Source organism: Parus major, chromosome Z (genome assembly GCF_001522545.3).
Source record: "Parus major isolate Abel chromosome Z, Parus_major1.1, whole genome shotgun sequence".
NCBI classification, from domain to species: Eukaryota; Metazoa; Chordata; class Aves; order Passeriformes; family Paridae; genus Parus; species Parus major.
The window spans coordinates 39,415,090-39,434,309 of NC_031799.1; the positions used below are offsets into that span (position 1 = coordinate 39,415,090).

Genomic DNA, 19,220 nt, shown 5'->3' on the forward strand with positions numbered 1-19,220 from the left:
AAAGGATCACTTTAGGCTTAAAGATGTTATCTTAATCTCTTGGCAAATTCTGAAATCTAAAAAATACAGTAGATAAAAGAACTACAGGTTCTTTTTTTTTCTGAAGAGTACGCATTGTTTGACAGAATTAGTTCATTTTTTCTTTCGGCCCTAGTTGGTCAAGTCTTTCTTCACCCTCTTCAATGAAGGAAGTCTTTGCATGGAAAGGAAATCCCTTGCAGGACATTTCTATTTAGTACTGCCTTCTCACATTTCTATACACAGCTGTAAAAATCACTGTAGAGACAAAAAGACTAGGCTGAGCTGCCTATCTTAGCTTATTGGTCTGCTTAAAGAAATGTGATTCACCTTTAAAGAAAACAAATCGAGTGATCTAATAACACAGCAGAGTGCCTAGAAACAACTAGGCACTGCATTTCATTACTGCTTAATGAATTTACCTACAATTAAAGTAAAACTCATCTTGTCATTACACAGAATGCTCCTGTTCTAATTATTAAGGTATTATCTATCCATTTTCTCTTCAAGATAGTGCCTAATTATAGTATCAAAACAAGTATTTCTTACTGTTAGATCAATAATTTTAACTTACAGTGGGGGCAGGTGGAGTGACAAGGGAAGCAGCTGTTCTGAGGGGCATGACTGAATACAGCACTATCAGGGGCAAATCTAAAGGAGGTCATGGCTGTTTTTTCTCCTCTTCACATAAGCCAGTGTTTTCACTTTGTTCAATGGTGTTGCAAAAAATAATTAAAACTTCTACCAGTGACAGAAAAAGACAAGTTAAAGTCAAGCTTTCTGTTATTTGGAAAGGCATCCCTTCTTACAGATGCGAGCTCAACATATAGAAGCTGCGAATGACACACCTAAAAACAAAGAAAATGTTTGTGCGGGATGTTTGGCATTTGTATTTTAACTGTAAATGCATTTAAGAACTAACTCTGAAGCTTAACCTGAAGGTTAACAATAGATATTTTTCTGATCATCCTTAGGCAGGGTCTGCATCAGTATCTGCAATTCAATCACTTGTGTCCTGTGTTAAATTCACTAAAGTGAATATAAACGCATAAACATCAATAGGAAAACCATGTTAAAAATGAGCAAAAAATAAAGGTCAAAGAGAGCTCAGCAGAGTGAACCACATAAAAAAAAAAAGCTAATGTATGTTAGAAACTTCATTAAAAGAAATTTTAAAATCATGATTATAAAAATAATAAGAAAGAACTCCACTGGTTTGTGAAGTAATTCTTTACATATAGATTTGTGAGTACAGTTACAAGTGCTATCTTGCCACCCTAATGATACTGATATTATGTATAAAATTATTAACTCCTGACAATTAAATGATAAGTTCTTTCTTAGTGGTTTGTTGCTTCTGTGGTTTTCTTTTCCCCAGATTTTTAGTTACCTGAGAATATAATCAATGTTACCTGAAGTTTCCCAACAATAAAACCAACTCTCAAATCAAAATGAAAAAATAGCTAAGATTCACAATCATTGTGAGATTCAAATCAAGGGAAAAATCAGGCAATATATTTATCACTGTTGGACACGAAATGAGTCACATGGATGCAGTTCAAGGTGTGGTTAATGAAGGAGCAAACTTCATTTTTTCTTGCAGCATTTATAGGTTTCTGACCATGACCAGGGATTGGATAGTCAGGTTAACACCTTCCCAACTGCACTGGCTGTGACAGATGTCCATCAAAAGGCGTATCTTTAATGGAATGTATAAACATCTATGTTTATAGTTACTTTCCTGGGAAAGTGGCTAGAACTTGTTGAAAAACTGTATCAAGGGCCTGATTCTCAGGGCCACATATATTCTTGCTCTTTTACAGGTGCTGATACCAGCTAGGTTGCTGCTGAAATCTCTCCTTAGGCAAGGACAGACTGGGAGCCCAGAATGGGACTCAGACTTAAAATCCTTTAGACCCGCACACAGTTATTTCATGCCTTAGTTAACTCATTATTTTATTCTCTTCCACAATTACAAAGATTAATTCTTTAAAAAGTCATTGGAAGGACTTCGTTTTGTGCTACTGTTTGAATACTGGAGTTACACACAGAGTGTACAATATCAAAAGCCAGCATAAAAGCTACACGAGGTAGCAACACTGTGCGTGCAGCGCTGACATCCACAACCAACCACTGTGAGTAAACCCATCTGCTAAACCACAGATGATGTTTCACAGGCGGGCTATCAGCAGTACACAGGTTTAGTGACTATTAGGCTCTTCTTTTGTTATGAGGTGCTTCTTCAAATATTCAAATATATACACTACTTTAAAGTTTGAAGGCTCCATCTACTCATATCCCTATGAAAACTACACATTTCTCTCTAATAGTAAGAAACAATAATGAGTAGAGTGGTCAAGGCCTATCATGGCAGCCAAATCACACATCAGAAATAGAGATAATTCCAACTCTTGGAAAACTTACCAGGGAAACAAATGAGGCCATGGTAAATGAAACAACCAAGTATCTGAATTTCTGATGCCTGCAAAAGGGAATTGAGGGAGTTTATGAAATAAACTCTCTTGCAGTCTGGTTCTGAAAAACTTTGTTTTGACTGATCATATAACATTATTTCATATTACAGCAAACTCCACCATTGTAAAAGAAAGACCTAAACTTAAGTCAATTTTAAAACAACTCCACCACACATAAAAAAAAAAATAAATTAAAAACTCTGTATAAAAGTGTAAATATTTCTAGAGTAAATGAATTAATTTGCAAGTCCTAAAAAAATACAGGCCAGGCATTATTCTTCAATTTTAATATCCTTTGAAAACACAGGAAATTGGGCCTCTGTGTTCACATTCCTCTGTCTACATTCTACATCTTCAAACATAGTATTATATGTAAGTTGGGTACAAATTCTGTTTTAACATTTGAGTCATAAAATCAGACTTCTCAACTACAATAAAAAAGCAGTTATCTACAAAGCTACACAAGTATAAAAGTAGAAAGGGGAAATTCAAATTCTAACTCGTCATCAGTAGTAAATTTGTGATTGAGAAATGATTTGGTATAGAGGGCAAGAATGTATTAGAAGGGATTCAACAGTCTAGGAGCAAGACTGCCAAATACATGTCTCCCTACTGTCTTGCAGCAATCCAGGAATACCAGCAAGATGCCTGGGTCCACACTTGGGCAGCAGAACTGAGAGGGCTGGGAGCAGAACTCAAGAGTGGGCTGAGGTGTGACCACTCACATGGCTAGTACTGGGGCAAGAGGTTAGAAGGCATCTGTAAAGAGGCATCTATGCAAACTTGCTTTAGAACCACTTATTGAAGTGGGATTTTGCTCACTCTGCCGTTCATTAATTATATATATATATATATATATATTTAAGCATGAATATGTGTTTTACATGCCTTGACAGATAAAATAAAAAATTCCCAATAGTAGTTTAAGCAGAAGACCACTTACTATTTAAAAAAAAGGTTTATTTTCTTCTGAGTCATTATATATGCTTTGAAAATAAAATTTCTGTTTAGTCTGAAGGAATAACACAATTCTTCTTTCATAAAAATTCCATATTCTAATATTAATACTGATCTAGCACAGTATTTCTTCTGTGATGACAGATTAATTGCTGGAAAAATGACAACTGATTATTTGCTTAGAATAAATTTAAGTGGATCAAGATACTATCTGTCAAATATTTTTGGGCAGACATTAAAAGATATTATAAAATAGACCACTATTTATACTCTAAGAAGGTAACACACTGAGTGATTACCACCTGCTGCTATTTTCTACCTATTTGCCTGGTTATGTTTTATGAAAAATTACAGTTTAAGAAACATCCAATATTTTAGAATGTTCTAGTCTGAAAAAAAGATTTTGTACCAAACAATACCTGATTTTCTGACTGAAATTGTCCATTACTGCAAAAGTGGTTCTTACATATTTTTAGCAGTGGGGTTCAAAAGTCAGACAAACACCATCTTCATCATTACTTTCTCCTACACATAGCTCTTAACTGGCAAGAGGCAAGGTAGGAAGGATGACAGAAACATTTAAAAATTCTCCTAAGTGTGGGTCAATGAAGTTTAAGGTTAAATTTATTACATTTATCCATCATGAATTACTGAGGAAAGGATCTATGTCTAGTCTGGGATGTTGTTTTCCAAATGTACTTCTGCATTAATTAAAGACCCAAAAACAATATAAATAGTTCAATATATATGCAATCAGTAAATGATAACATATGAACAAAAGTTCAGGTGGGAAAGATAAATCTCTCATTAAAAAAAAAAAAATCTTTTGAGACAGCATTGAAGCATTCAACAAGATAAGGTTACATATAACTATAAAAGCTAGCATGTAAATATGAACATCATATTCATAGCACCAGTAGATTTTTTAATAATATCTTTAAATCTCTAATATTCAAGTATGCACTACTGTGCACTGAAACTTGACATAATTTGATTCTACTCAACATATGTTTTCAACACCTGCGGCATTATCTTAGAAACACTTCCACTGAGACATTACAAAAATATATTAGAGACATCAAAACAGAGACTATTCTCTTCGGTACCTCCATCACACTTTACCAGAAACGAGAGTTAGATCAGAGAATTCTCTGTTAGAATTTCTCAATCTGCCCTTGTGTAGAAGATTCACAGAGAATATACTACCATCCTTCCCAAGAAGCAGAATATTGTCAAATTTCTATGTAGTCACTGCAGAGATACAAGAAGACTTACTTGCTATGTTAGATTCCTCACCTCTACCGACCCTACCCCCCTGCCCCAACATGACACAAAATGGTGAAAAAATGCTTGGTTTTTACTCCAGTTTCCTAAGTATAACAGAGATAAAGTTCAGCATAACTGTGAATCCATCATTCACCCATCACTCTAAATTTGGGGCAGTCTGACTGGGTATCTACCACTTCTGGGCTATAAAGAGCAAACTGGCAAAGAGATGTAGACAATTTGCAAAGGGTTTGAAAATAACAACACCTCATTGCAGACAGCACAGAAATGTACATACGGTTACTTGCACATCAATCTTCCTTTTCCCCAGTCTCTACCTTTTAAATTCTTTATTTTCCTGTCCACGAAGAATGAATCAGAACACAGTAAAGCACAGCTATACAGCATAAGTATGATCTATGAGGTAATGACTGTTCACAAAAGTCAAAACAAGTTGAGTAGAGATGGGGTTTTTGAGCCCTTGCAAAAGAAAAATGAAGAAAAGAAAGAAGTCATCATACCACAAGCACATTAACAATATATGAGGAGTAGATGCTAAAGTGATATTCCATAAAAAAAACCTTACACATTTCCTATCCTAGAAAGGATTCTTCAGGAGAATGCTATAGCTACATTTAACCTGTGCCTGTGTCTAGGTTAGAGTTTTACACTTAATTATTGTTATATGCACTTCAAATTTTACCCAGATATAAAAGCACATTGATAGTCTCTTACAGTTAAAAGTGGGTAAATCAAAACCTAACAAAGGTTTGGTAGCTGACTGATTTATTACTGAATTCCTTCTGTATTTTATTTTACTTGACAACCACATAATGTTTTTACAGAATATACCCTGAGAAAAACCCTGTCATAGTCTTCTCTTGTGCCAGGATAACCACTGCTATCTAGATCTTCCAGAAGTGCACCAGGAAATGAGATTACAAAGCACCATGCTTCAGTTTGTCCTGTTTTGCAGGGGGAGAAATGTATTCAGTGACATACATGTATGTTTACAAATACATTTTATGTAAGAGCAAGCATGTTAGGAGTAAAATTATAGGTTAATATTCGCAAAAAAGTTTTAAGGTTTTTATTAAGTTTTAATCCCTCCTGTCTTCAAGAGTTTGGTTCATTCTCAGTCTTAATTACTGGAGGACATGTCTACTTTATGGAAAAGTAGTCTCTGAAACAGACTTGGCTTGAGGACAGAAGTGTAATCTCTGATGGGTATGGTGAAGCACCAGAGCCTGGTGGTGTGGCGTAACTGAAAAACAGCCCTAAAATTTCCACATTCAGGCTGATAAAACTAAGAATTTACTGTAACATACTTTATCAGTTGCAGGGCACAGCTCAGCAATCGTCAGTGTGCTCCATTGCATCCAGATAGTCCTGAAAGAATTGAGTTTTAAGGGCTATTTCACCCTTGAAAATTAAAATCAATCATCTTGATAGTTTTTTAAAAGAAGTTACCATTGGCTCAGAAAAGCAGCAGCAGTTTTTTGCTACAGGCATAGAAATTCCCCAACCACAGGAGCTAGCTAAAATTCTAAATGTCTTTTTCTTCTCATATTTATTTTTTGTCAAGCGGGACAAATGAGTAATTCTTGTTTGTAATACAGTTGTGTATCTGCATCCTCCAAACAAGGCATAGCAAAAGGACTGGTACTTAGAAAGAAAATAAAGAGACCAGTTATATTCAAACTATGCAGCATATCACTGTTGAATGAATATTCAGCTCATTCTTTTTAAAGCTTTTATTTAATATTTATTTAGGCAAAGCTCCCATTGATTTCCCTAGGAGCTTTAGTTATAAGAAAATAAGGACAACAAGATTCAGTGGTGTTTTTAATTGAAAGAAAAACAAGCCCTCCCCCACTGCAAAAAAAAACCAACACAAAAGGCCCCTTTTACTAAAGATTGCTTATTCTTCTAAAAAGGAAGGTTTAGTAAATCTCACTATGATTACAAAACTATTGCAAATTAGACTACTGCATAGAAGATAGGCTTCCTGTCATTGACTGGAAATTACAGTGAGAGCCACAGTTTTACTGGCTTGAAGCTTAAAAAATCTTAACTAATCTAAGTAACAGTCAGTCCGGGAGGTAGAAAGACTTTAAAGTAACAACAAAAGTACCAGGATATTTTTATTTGTTTTATTATTGTTTTATGAAAAGAAATGTTGTAGAGTTCTGGTATTTTTTTCTCATAATAGATTCTATTTCACTCTATGCTTTCTTTAGAAGAAAAAAAAAGCAACAAAAAACCTACAGGTTTTAACAAGACCAGGTTTAAAATGGAGCTTTAATCATGGTTTATCAGAGGGGTGGAAAGATCAGACTGTCTCAGATGGATAGAACAGTCAGTTTCAGCTTATTTAATTTAATGAGATTGCACTTTACCAGAACATTGTGTATGGCCAAAATATCTATTTCACATTTTCAAGAATTAGAGACAGTCTCACCGGTAGGACATTTCCAGCTCCCCACTTAGTCCCTATATTCTGTCTAGGACTAGCAATAGCAGCAGCCTTAGCCCCTGGGAAATCAAGGAGAACCTTTGTTACCAAACACAGAAAAGGGAGACTCAGGGAGTCTTAACAGCAAATATGAATGACTCGCCAGGTGCAGCTGGTGATTACTGTAAAAGATAATCAATACAGCTTGGTATGCTTTTTTCTAACACTTATTTACAGTAGGATATTTTGACAGAACTGGAATCCATCTCATCTAGTGCAGATGTCTACAAAGCATACAGATGACCTAGTTACTTAGACTCGGTCATAATCAGTAGTGAGCCAAATGGCACTTTCATACTGCAAATCGCCTTTGCGTGCGATTTCTTCCTTCTTTCTCCATCATGACTGCTTCAAGTAAGATATACTTTTTTCTTTCTTATGACTAAATAGGCACTTAGCTAGCTCAGATGCAAATATCTAAGTTTCAGATTTTTAACTTCAGACAGATAAATCCCAATTTAACCGTTTCTGCAGAAGAAAGAAGTTAGTCATATATCTCAAAAGTAAGTAATACTTGCAAATAAATGAAAGAATTAAATTCTCCCTTCTCCTGCTCATCTATAATTTTATTTCTAACTCCAGAAGTCTTCAAGCTTCAAATTGGTATTTTTTTATCAGTACTTTATATCAGTAAACATCAGCTGACCTCTACCACAATTAGTAATCCTGAAGAAACCAACTTTACCCCTCCCCTCAAAATTTTCCGATAATTATAGACTATCCATATTGAGCACACCCAGTCTAATAAAACTTGGGATACAGCAGAATGTTGCAGGTGAACTAAACTAGTGTTTCAGGCTCCCTGTACGCAACTCAGTTTGTCTAGAGCAATACTTTTATAGTGCATGTTTCCCTCAAAAGATTTTAGTCTTGCTGTCTTGTTCAAAACCTCTGCACCAGGTCTTCTTTAATAACAACATATTCTGTTTTCTCTCCAGGGAAGGCTTATTAGGTTATATGGCATCTGAGTAATAATATTTTTTGTACCCTGTTTAACCATGTATTTGACATTAATGAGACTTTTTTTCTTTAGAATTTTCTATAAACGTATTGTTTCACAGTAACTCTGAACAGGTCAAGCAAATACAGATGGGGATTTCTTGTAGGAAATATTAAACATAATCAAAAAAAAAAAGATAAAATCTTATTTTTACAAACAACTAAGGTTTTGAAATACACCTTCTGCTTAGATTTCTAATAGGACAGAGAAACACCTGAAAATGTGCAAGATTTTTCTTCAGCTATTGGCTGAAAAAAGAATGATATTAAATAATAAAAATAAATTCAAATATTCCAACATGCTGTTTCTAATCTACTTTCCCCCCAAGACTCCATATACAAATATTTTAATTGATAGAAAAATATTATAGAAATAAACAGGCACTGTAACAGCAAGGAACAAGCAATAACTTATTCTTGAGCTCAACTAAATAACAAGATCTACTTAATGAAAAGTTATTAGACCCACTACTCAGCTGGATAGATTTTCTAACTGTATTTCTTCTCTGTCCTTTGAAACTTAAAGCCCTAGAGACAGTTTTCTTCACTCGTTTATTGAGTATGATATTTAAATAATTCTGTTGTTCCTAATTTGAATCTACTTAAAATGACGTTTCCAGGATTTCAATCACTTTTCAAATTATTGCAGTAAAAATGCTCATTAAGTAGACTACAGGCAGTATAGTTTTTACCTCAGATCCACACAATATTTTGGTTACTAAAAAATAGCATACCAATTTGTAGTAAAAAGTTCCCTCTGAAAAGCAAAATAATCGGACATCAATCCTCCAGTTTCACAGATATTCTATAGAGTATAACATTAATCTGTAATGTATACTTGCACATATATAAAACACACACATGACATGTAAGTAAGAATAAAAATACATAGAATAATGAATAAAATAATAGATATAAAACATTGCAGAGGTAAAATTTCAGTAAACTATAGTTGGTTAAACCCTAGCAGTAAACCCTAGCAGTAAAGATGCATCATTTTATACAAACAGAGCAAAGCATTTTCATCTCAACAGCAAGCTGTTTCTCCTATATGTTTTATGATGTTTCTCAAATTTAAAAAGACAGCCCTTGTTAAAATGATATTTATCTAATATAGATCAGTATACTGAGAAAGACATCTCTTCTTCAATTTTTAATCTAGAAGTTACACATAGGCTATGACTGACAAAATTACAAGTTACAAAGAGATTTTATATTTAAGAACTACCAGATCAATTTACCAAAACACTTAACAGTGCAAAATACAAGCAATTGTACAGAAACTCATCATAATAAATTTTTTCACTATTGTTTCTACTTTTCCACCTCTCTTCATAAAACAACTGAAAACTCAGAGGGGAAAGCAAATTTTAACTTTTCACTTTAGAAACATCTTAAAGATAATGTGTACTTCTGAAGTCAGTGACAGACACAGACATGATTAATTTTAGTACTTGTTATTTCTTCACCGTTTTAAAAAAATTGCCTGGAGTGTTCTAGGAAGGAAAGCTCTTTGAATTAGTGATGGCTCTAACAGCTCCCACCTCTGTTATCACCTTGTTAGTTGAGAGCAGCTAACATTAAACATTAAAAGTACTGAGAAGCAGTTCTAACTTTCCCACAATCCTGTGTGATACAGCAACTAAACTCTCAGATCTACAACAGCACCAATGCACAGGTTTATTTGTGGGGGGAAAAAAAAGAAATATTTGAAAGATTTAATGCTTCTTGACTATTCAATTATTCTTTGATTTGCTTGTTTAGAGTGCAGAGTTAGCAGGATTGAGAAGGAGTATTTGGCCTATTTTTTCTCAGCTAAACTTGTTAGAAGGTGAGCTTGTTGAAGTTTTTTCAGAAGACAAATCAGTAGGCAGAGTACTGGCAAGAATATTATATGAGATCTGGCTGGGGTAGAGTTAATTTCCTTCACAGTATCAAGTACAGGGCTGCATTTTGGGTTTGTGTTGAACACAGGGTTAATGATATAGAGATTTTTTTTTTATTGCTGAGCCAAAAGACAGCCCAAATCTTTCCTGCTTTTTGCAGTGCCTCAATGGAAAGGAAGTTGAGAGTGGATTGAAGGCTGGGAGGAGACAAAGCCAGGACAGGTGACCCAAACTGACCAAAGTGATACCCCAGACAACATGGCATCACGCTCAGCATATAAAACTGTGGGGTGGGGTTTGAAGGGGTGGGGGTGACGTTTGGAGTGATGGCCTATGTCTTCCCAAGACTCTGTAAAGTGTGTTGGGGCCCTGCTCCCCTGGAGATGGCTGAACACCTGCCTGCCCACTTGAAGTGGTAGAAGCGTTCCTTGTTTTAGTTTGCTTGCATATATGACTTTTGCTTTTTCTATGCACAGGACAGAATTTCAGAACATACTGAGTTGGAAAAGATCTACAAGGGTCATCAAGTTCAACTCTTCTCAATCCACAAGTTTTCTATCTTTTACCCTTCCTCATCTTTACCTGCTGGTGGGGAAAGCACTGAGTGGCTATGTTGGGATTGGTTGATGGCTGGGGTTAAAACACCACAGACCTATAAATATATGACAAACTATTTGTTTTTGGAATGCAACCAAGAAATATCTGGAAAGAATATTAAACTTGAGCTCTATACCTCATATACAATGATAAAAGCACACATTGTTTTGCGAGACTTTGGCAAAACATCTTAGTCAAAAGTTGTCTTTCTTGTGTATGAACACAGATGTAGGCTTACAAACTCTTACATAGGAAAGAAAGAAAGCAGAATGGCCATGACTGAATATTTATGAAGACACGAAGAAGTCTATGTTTCCTCTGGAACTTCTGACTGGCATTTAATCAAAATTTCAGTATTTCCTAACCTACACAGCAAATATAATAAATAACAAACATATAACCTACTGCACTCTCTTCTTGTGGTTGATTCTATCATACCATCATTGGAGAATGTTGTTACTTGTCTCTCACTTTCCTCCAATCATGACACCTCCAATCATAAACAAGTTTGCTTCATCCATCCTGCTGACTGGGCTCAGGGACAAATGTATTCATGGGAATTTTAAAGCTAGAGCAATGGGATATGAATTGTTAATTATACTCAGTGTAATCAAACCAAGGCTTTTCTGTGAATTCTAAGCCTTTAAAGTCTTAAAAAAAAAAAAAATTGATGGATTTTTCTTCTGGTATTAGTTTAGATTTGATGTTGATACATGTTTTTGATGTTACTGTACAAACAACATGCCAAATATACCAGAAATGTCTGTAATGTTTTATTCATGTAAATAATTGCCCAGAGATGGCCTGATCTCTGATGAGGTCTCCATTGCTCTCTCAGAAAAGAGATAGATGATAATAAACAGAAAATAAATATTAATGAAACTAAAAGAAAATTAAGGAAGTGACTACTTTTTCCTCCCTTCCAGGTCACAAAGTAAAAGTAAAAGAATTATGTTTTAAATTAAATTGTTTTTGATAAGCAGCACTTTAGTATATTTTTAATGTGATTCCATAAAATTGTCAGCTAGTCTACAGAACTGTTTGGCACCAATGACTAACATCAGAATGATATTAATTTCAAAATTAATATACAATGTTTTCCTTGTAGCAAGTAATCCCTTCCGAGGGGTTAATACTTCATCCATACTTGTACAATGACTTGTATCTGATGATATAATCAAGGAATGCGTTCACTCAGTCCTCTATTTGAAAACTTCAGTTTCAATAATAGTCATTCTCTGTCAGCTTTAGAGAGGTCCTCTAATCTAGCATTAACAAGAAATTCCTGTTATATAAAACAAAATCAACAGCAATCATAGTAGTAGTAGTAGTAGTAGCAGTAGTAGTAATAATAGCAGTAATAATAAACAACATTTATGCATTTATAGAAATTGTGATCATAGTACACATGTGAAAATCTGAATTTATAAAAGCTTCTGTAAAACTGGGGACTTTTAACACAGAAAAGTAGGTATGCAGAAGTGAGAATTTGCATGGAAACTCCCCAATTCCTCTTTATTTTCATTCACTGTAACAATTTCCCTTAATAATTTTCAGTCACAGCTGACTAGATGTGTATAGAGGGTTTAATTATGTTTTCTGCAACACTTCAGTTTTAGAGAGTTAAAAAAAAAAACGCTGCACCTACTGGAGTACCAATTTCTGGCAGGTTCTTAAGTGATGATTTAGTAACTTGGTGATTTACAACAGTAGAGACAGTTACCAATAAAATAAAAATGTCTCATAGCTCCAGTGGAAAAAACTTCCAGCAGTACTAGCTTTAATCTTTCATTTAAAACTCACACTTGACCTTATACAATTACTTACTAAGGCTGTGCACTTCCAACTTCTTTCAACTACACTGGAAATGCAATTCTTTGGGAGAACGGAAGTATAGGAAAGCTCTAAGCAGCACTACTACAAAACTTTTAAAATATTCAAAATTTCAGTACCAATTACTACTTCTCTTGATTGGAAGTGTCAGTGTTAATTTTCAGGGGAAACAAACAAACCACAAAATAAGACCCTATAAATAAAATTTCATATTTTAGATTATAAGGTCTGTTAGCTCCCAACAGCCTAAGAAATTCCAAATCATTTTACTCGGAAGAGGACTACTGCGATTTCTTTAAGACAGAAATAATTTTGAACACATCCATTTCTGATCTAAGAAATTTTCTTTGGACAACTGGCTTAGTAATATTAACAGTGACCCTTCAAGATGACATTTAAAGGCATTTAATTTTTTTTTTTTCTTACTGGCCACTGGCAAAATCTTAAGTATTCAGGATTTATTACTACAGAAAAAAACCATAAAATTAAAACAAGAAAAGTATATTAATATAGATGAAAAATTAAAAACCCATCCTACTGTCTTTGATGATTGGCAGCCTACTGGAAAACCTAGCCAACAAAATTCATTCAAGAAAATCAAACTTTACCAGGTTTTGTAAATGTGTTTAAGTACATTAATGCGAAAAATAGATGCACCTACAGAAAAGGTTTTCTGTTTCTGGTTAACATCACAAGAAGAAAGGAGTAAAGTAAGTTAAAGTAGGTAAATAATGGTTCTTGCATGGATCTACCATAATCAGTAATTATGAAACCCTTTCTCCTAAGATAATTTTTTGAATTTAACCCGCTAACAAAATTCACACCATAATACTTCAGATGTAAACTATCTAAAACAAACTACTTCTCCTACAGAAATTTTCACTTCCAAAACAATATATAGAGGGATTTTTTTTTTCCAGATTAGAGACTAAAAATGAACAGTATGTGTTAGGTTGGCCAAGCTCTCTCCATAAGTTATTGTTCATTGTTTAATTTAAATAATTTAATTTATCCTTCCCACAGTAATAGTATCTTGTCTGTAGCATGGGCAGAGTTCTTGTATTTTCAATTCAGATGAGTGTTTTGACATAGTACTTAGGATTCATTCCTTAATAAAAATACTTAGCATTTATAAATAGTAGCTTATACGTGAAAAAATCTGTTCATTCAATTCAACCATTGGACACAGGATTTTTCCCTGTTTTTTAGATGTATCTGGGAAAGCCAGTAGTAAATGTATTCCATACTTGATTTGTTTTATCCTTCAGAATTCTATATTGGAAAGAAGCTTGAGCCTCTTCCTGAAACCTCGCTTCCTAAATTGTAAGAGTGACCTCTAGTGCTTTAGTGTTTTGCTGTGTGATTCAAGTCTTTTTTGCAATGGTTTTAATATGCCTCCCTGTAAGCAACTGATTTAGTTTTGTGCATAGTGCCAAATGCTATTAATGTGCAATTCAATTATCATGGTCTTGTGAAAATGGATGTATTCATAAACTGTACAATGCAGAATGATGAAGAGAATTAAAGCTGTGACTGGATTGCAGCAGGGTGTTTAACAAGAGGAACTTAGTATTCATCTTTAGGGCTACACTATGCACTTGAGTATCAAATGAGATATCATTACTGAATGACAGCACAAGATCATTTTGGTGCTGCAGTGTGAATGTCTGGCTCATGGGAGCATGTTTAGCTTGCAAACCATCCATATGCAAAACCCTAGGCTATAGATCCATTGAACATTTCAAACTTCTCTGCCATTGCTCAAATGTTTCTAGGGAGCTGTCCCCTGCCACTGGGCTATAAGGTTATTCCTGAACATTCCTCATTGCTTTGGCATGCACTTTCTTCTCATAGAAGCATTTCTTCAGCCCTTCCCATTCTTATGATGCACAACCAGTGCCTTAACAGGAAGGGGAGAAAATATGCTCAGTTCAGGTTATGAGCATCTGGCATTTAGGCTACTGCACTACCACAGAACACAAAATGAAATCCTTCAGCTTGTTGAAGCTGAATCAAATGGAACAAGAATAACACAGCTCTATTACTGAAATAAAAATTATCTAAAAATTAATTTATTGGTAATTTTTTTCTTTTTTAATTTAAAGATAATTAGCCTAATTCAACACTGGGAACAGGGATTTTCACATACATACACATATATATATGTGTGTGTGTATATCTGTCTATCTATCTGTCTGTCTGTCTGTCTATCTATATGATTTCCCTCCTAGAGAGCAGATTGTCCTTAAAACTGTAATCATGGTCTTTTTTGCGCTACCACTCTACTGGCTAACTCATTTTAAAAAAAAACCAACAACTTTCTATTGTAACTGTTATCATTCTCTTCTGTAGTCATGCATGAACAATACTCCCTAAGCAATCAATGCAGAGACCTTAGTCTTGCTGTCCACATTTTTCCTTGTCACATTGCTACTGCTTTTGAACTGCACTGTGATTGCCATTAAAGTTGAGTGCCAGCTTAATCCAGGATATGCAGATACCAGCTTTCAAAATTTTCAAATGCTAAAACCCAATACACAATAGAAATATTGCACAATAGAAGTCTGCCAGTAATTTCCACGTAAGACACAATTCCTTAGAAAATACTGCAGTTCAAAAGAGAAAACAAAAATGAAAATACATCTGAACATGCATCCCTTAGCAAAACCCTGTTTTCAGATACTCATACAGTAAGCTTTATAAACAACATTCTGTACATAGACTCACGGTAAAAATCTATAGAAGAGTTTTAGAACATTTTCAGGCTAGCAGCTTGCTGTCACGATTTCGATGCATAAATGTTTGTCTCAAAAATTATATTTATTCTAAATGCGAAAAAAGAAAGAAAAAAAAAAAAAAAAAACAGCCAGAAGTTTTCAACACTCTCTGGATCGAGTTTTAAATCATAGGCAATACTTACATTTATTTCCTGCCACTGCCGTATGCTGGTGATGAACAGACAGGATAAAGAGCAGCTTCAAGAAGATTTCAGTGACAGAATCCATGTTCACATTCATCGAGGCACCCAAAAGAACCAGAGTATTCGGAAACAGCTGTGCTGTACTTCAGTTCTGCTCCTGCCTCTTTCCCACCGCCTCTCCCCGCCTCTTCTCGCAGAGCTTCCCAGGGGCCAGGCACCTCAGCCAAATGCGCCCCGCATCTCCTGGCACACGCGCGCACACCTCCGGCTCTGCTGCTGTCTCGCAGCAGTAAACCCTGCGGAGCAGGAGCGAGAATATCTGCCCGCGCTGCCACGGAGCGCTGGGGGCTGCTGGGCGGCCCGGCTCCGCACGCCGCTGCTGCTGCGGGCGGGCGGCGCGGCGCTGGCCACCCCTGGCGGCGGCAGGTGGGAGCCGAGCGGCCCCGCGGGGACGGCGGTGGGCGGCGCGGCCGGCACGGGAGCGAGCGCCGCCGGCCGCGCTCTGCCCGCCCTGCCCTGCCTGCGCCTGGGCACCGCTGGCTCTGCGTGCTGCCGAGCCTTTTTACCCGGCGTGGTAATTCTTCTTCCTTCTTTTAATGGCCTTCTTCTTCTTTTTTCTTTTTTTTTTTTCCCTTTTTTTTTTTTTTTTTTTTTTTTTTTTTTTCCTTTTTACACTTTCAGCTGCAAAAGCGTTGCAAGTTCCGCTCTCTTAAAGGAAAGCGATTTGCCTGTAACAGAGAACCTAAGCCTGCGAGTAAGATGAGCAGCCTGCCTTTACTTGAGAAGTGAGTGATTGACTGCCCCTCAGAAAAAGGCGCCACCACTGTCCCTGGAGGGCTTTATTGCTATTAATGCTGGCATTAAAGAATTACATCCTAAGAGTAAACACCTAAACATAATATAAATATACAATTATACCTGGCTTTCCCAAAATACTTTAACCCCCAGGTACCACATGGAACATTTTTCTTTCCATACTTTCACAAAGCTCTCTTAAAACTGTCCTATTGCTTGTGCTTGGGAAATAACTTAACTTGAGAAAGAGCTTCAGAGGAATTTTAAGTCATTACATTCAAACTATATCCTAAAATGTGTTCTCTGGGTTTGGGTGGTTTTTTTGTTTGTTTGTTTTTTTCTTGCTTCTTTGTAGCTGTTGTTTTTGTTTTTGTTTTTTTTCACAAAACAAGCTGAATCTCTGTATATACTAACTCTAGAGACATTATTTCTCAAGTGTGAAAAATTTAACTGTGCATTAGCAAACGCCTGACATTACTGAGGGTAAAAGCTGCATTAAAGGACCACATCAATGACCCCATCATGCTGCTTCTGCAGTGTTCACACTCTATGAACTATGTCTGGGCAGAAATTACTATGACAATACACAACAAGACTGTGTGTCTTGTGACTGTAAGGTGTATAAAAAGCATACTTAGCATTTGTATATTCAGCCCAGGGGTCCAAACTTTGTCTTCCTACTTCATGTTAACTATCTAGCACTCCTTTACACCAACGGGATTTTCCATCCTAAGTGATACTGCTGTCTGTGGGTCAGACACTAGGTACAATGTTGCTGAATGTCCCTCTTCCATGTCGCAGATGCTATAGAATTTTCTGCAAATTGCCACCTAGAACTGTTTGTTGCCAAGAATAACTGTGGGGATAAAGGTGAAATGTGAATTAAGCTCCCGAAGCTTCTGAGTTTTTGTTGCTTATTTAAAACAGCTTCCTCACTCCTTGAAGGATGCTCTTATTCATCAACAGAAATAAGAGTAAAAATGTGTTCTGGTTTCATGCTACCTAAGCCAGACTGTATTAGGTGTTACAAAGATGTATTTCAGATCAGCCAAAACAACTACAAATAAAAAATTTGAAACGTGATTAATGCAGGTTTTTGTTACATTCTTTTAAAAATAGCAAACTAGCATGATTAAGAGAAAAAAAGGCCTATTTCTAAATTGCTATATTGGGTAGAAAATTTGAAGTGAAGTTAATAATCTATTATGTAGCTGGCCTTCCACTTCTCTATGTCAACTTTTATTTGAATGAAAATGCATGGAGAAACTGTATTAAAGATTATGTGAATCATAACCTGCCTTCTAGCTCTCCTAAATCATCCTTTAAATTCTACAGTCTGTTCCCAGAGTTTAGTAAAACCATACAGTCATTTGTCCAGAAGCTGGATTTCTTTGCTATATAGTTCCTTGAGTTAATATTGACCTTCTAACTAAATTAATATGAGCATAAAAATGTTCCATGTGCTGCATCCCATCTCTAAAGAATATCCCATGAGATGGTCCTTGACTCTGCAGCTAGACAAAATTTCATGCTTAAAAATAGGACAAATATCACATAAAATCTTGGCAAGGACTTTCAATGTAATGATGTTGTTTAGGATTAGCACTAAGATCTCCAGGGCATTGAATCAGGAAGAATTATTATTCTGGTAATGTAATGTAAATTCAGTAAAAAGGACAATGCCATTGTGGGTAAATATTTGTCTTATAAAATAGCTTACAGTCACCAAAAAGGAACATCTAACAGACAAAGGTCATAGGATTTTCTGCTATTTTTTTTTTTTTTTGACTGAATTGCATGCAAATATACACATGGATAAAATTTACTCTTATAATTATGGAAAAGCCGGTCTTGGAATAAAATGGTATTCCAAAATATGTACATATGTTTCTGTTTGGACAGACAGAATTGCAGCAGTCTATACAGTATGTATCTGGAATATCAAGATAATAATCTATTTATCCAGGGATGAATCTATGGTATTTGGCACTGGTAAAGTACAAAAAATAGCATAGCTTGACTCACACAGAATATTGCAACCTCCTCTTTGCTTCTGCATCATATATTCCTCCTGCATCCATGAAATATTTCTGCTCATATAATCTTATCTCTGTATGCCAGTATCTCATTTGCCATTTCTCTTCCATACAGCATCCAGTGTTTTCAGTAACTTCTGAACTCCTCTTTATGGAACCCGGACAAGTCTTTCTGTTTCTTACAAGTCTCTTTTCCTATGGTAATTTTAAAATTCCCCCCACTCTTCCAGTGTTTTGTGTATCTTCTCATATGCTTGCTTTTGAAATTTTCCTCAAACACTAAAAAACTTACTCATTTTATTTGCCTTTAAAATGTATCATTATGACCATTTGATTTGATAGAGGGTCCTTCCCACTTGATCTTCATGTGTATATTCTTTAGCAAGACTATAAGTTCCCCCAAAACAACTGTATCTTGTTACAAATTCATCCTTACAGCTAAAACAACTGCAAAATTTAGTTGTTCAGAACTTGAATTGGTTGATCTGGGTATTGCCAGCCTTCACTTACAAATGAAGGACCTTGTAGTGAAGTCCTTTTTCTTATCAGACAGAACCTAATAGAAATTATTTCTCTTTAAAATTACTGTGACTTTTTGTTTATAAAGAAGAAAATTTTTTAAATACATGGTAACCATGCTCCTGGAACTATTGTGATATGCTTATTAATCGTAAACCAATTTTTAAAAGAAAAGTTATGAGCATTTTCTTCTGCTTCTAGTACAAAGTCCACTTTTACAACAGGGCAATTGTTTTCAGTGTATCACAGTTATTCACTACACATTATTTAATAACAAAAAAATAATAATTTGCTTGCAAAGCACAAAAATAAAAGTATGAAAAGTCAACAGCATTCATACTGGCTGACTGAGAATATTTATTTTATTCCTTCCCAGTAAATTCCTCATTCAAAGACATCAACCAA

General features: G+C 35.4%; 1 protein-coding gene across 2 annotated transcripts in view; it reads right to left on the reverse strand.

The window, feature by feature from the left end:
• Nucleotides 1-15,844, reverse strand: part of CNTNAP4 (contactin associated protein family member 4) — a 203,400-nt gene extending 187,556 nt beyond the window's left edge. For both annotated transcript variants that reach the window (XM_015615186.3, XM_015615184.3), the window contains exon 1: nt 15,466-15,844. In XM_015615186.3, the coding sequence (XP_015470672.1) occupies nt 15,466-15,562 (97 nt within the window). In that variant the 5' untranslated portion in view covers nt 15,563-15,844. The remainder of the gene's footprint in view (nt 1-15,465) is intronic.
• Nucleotides 15,845-19,220: the final 3,376 nt, after the last annotated feature.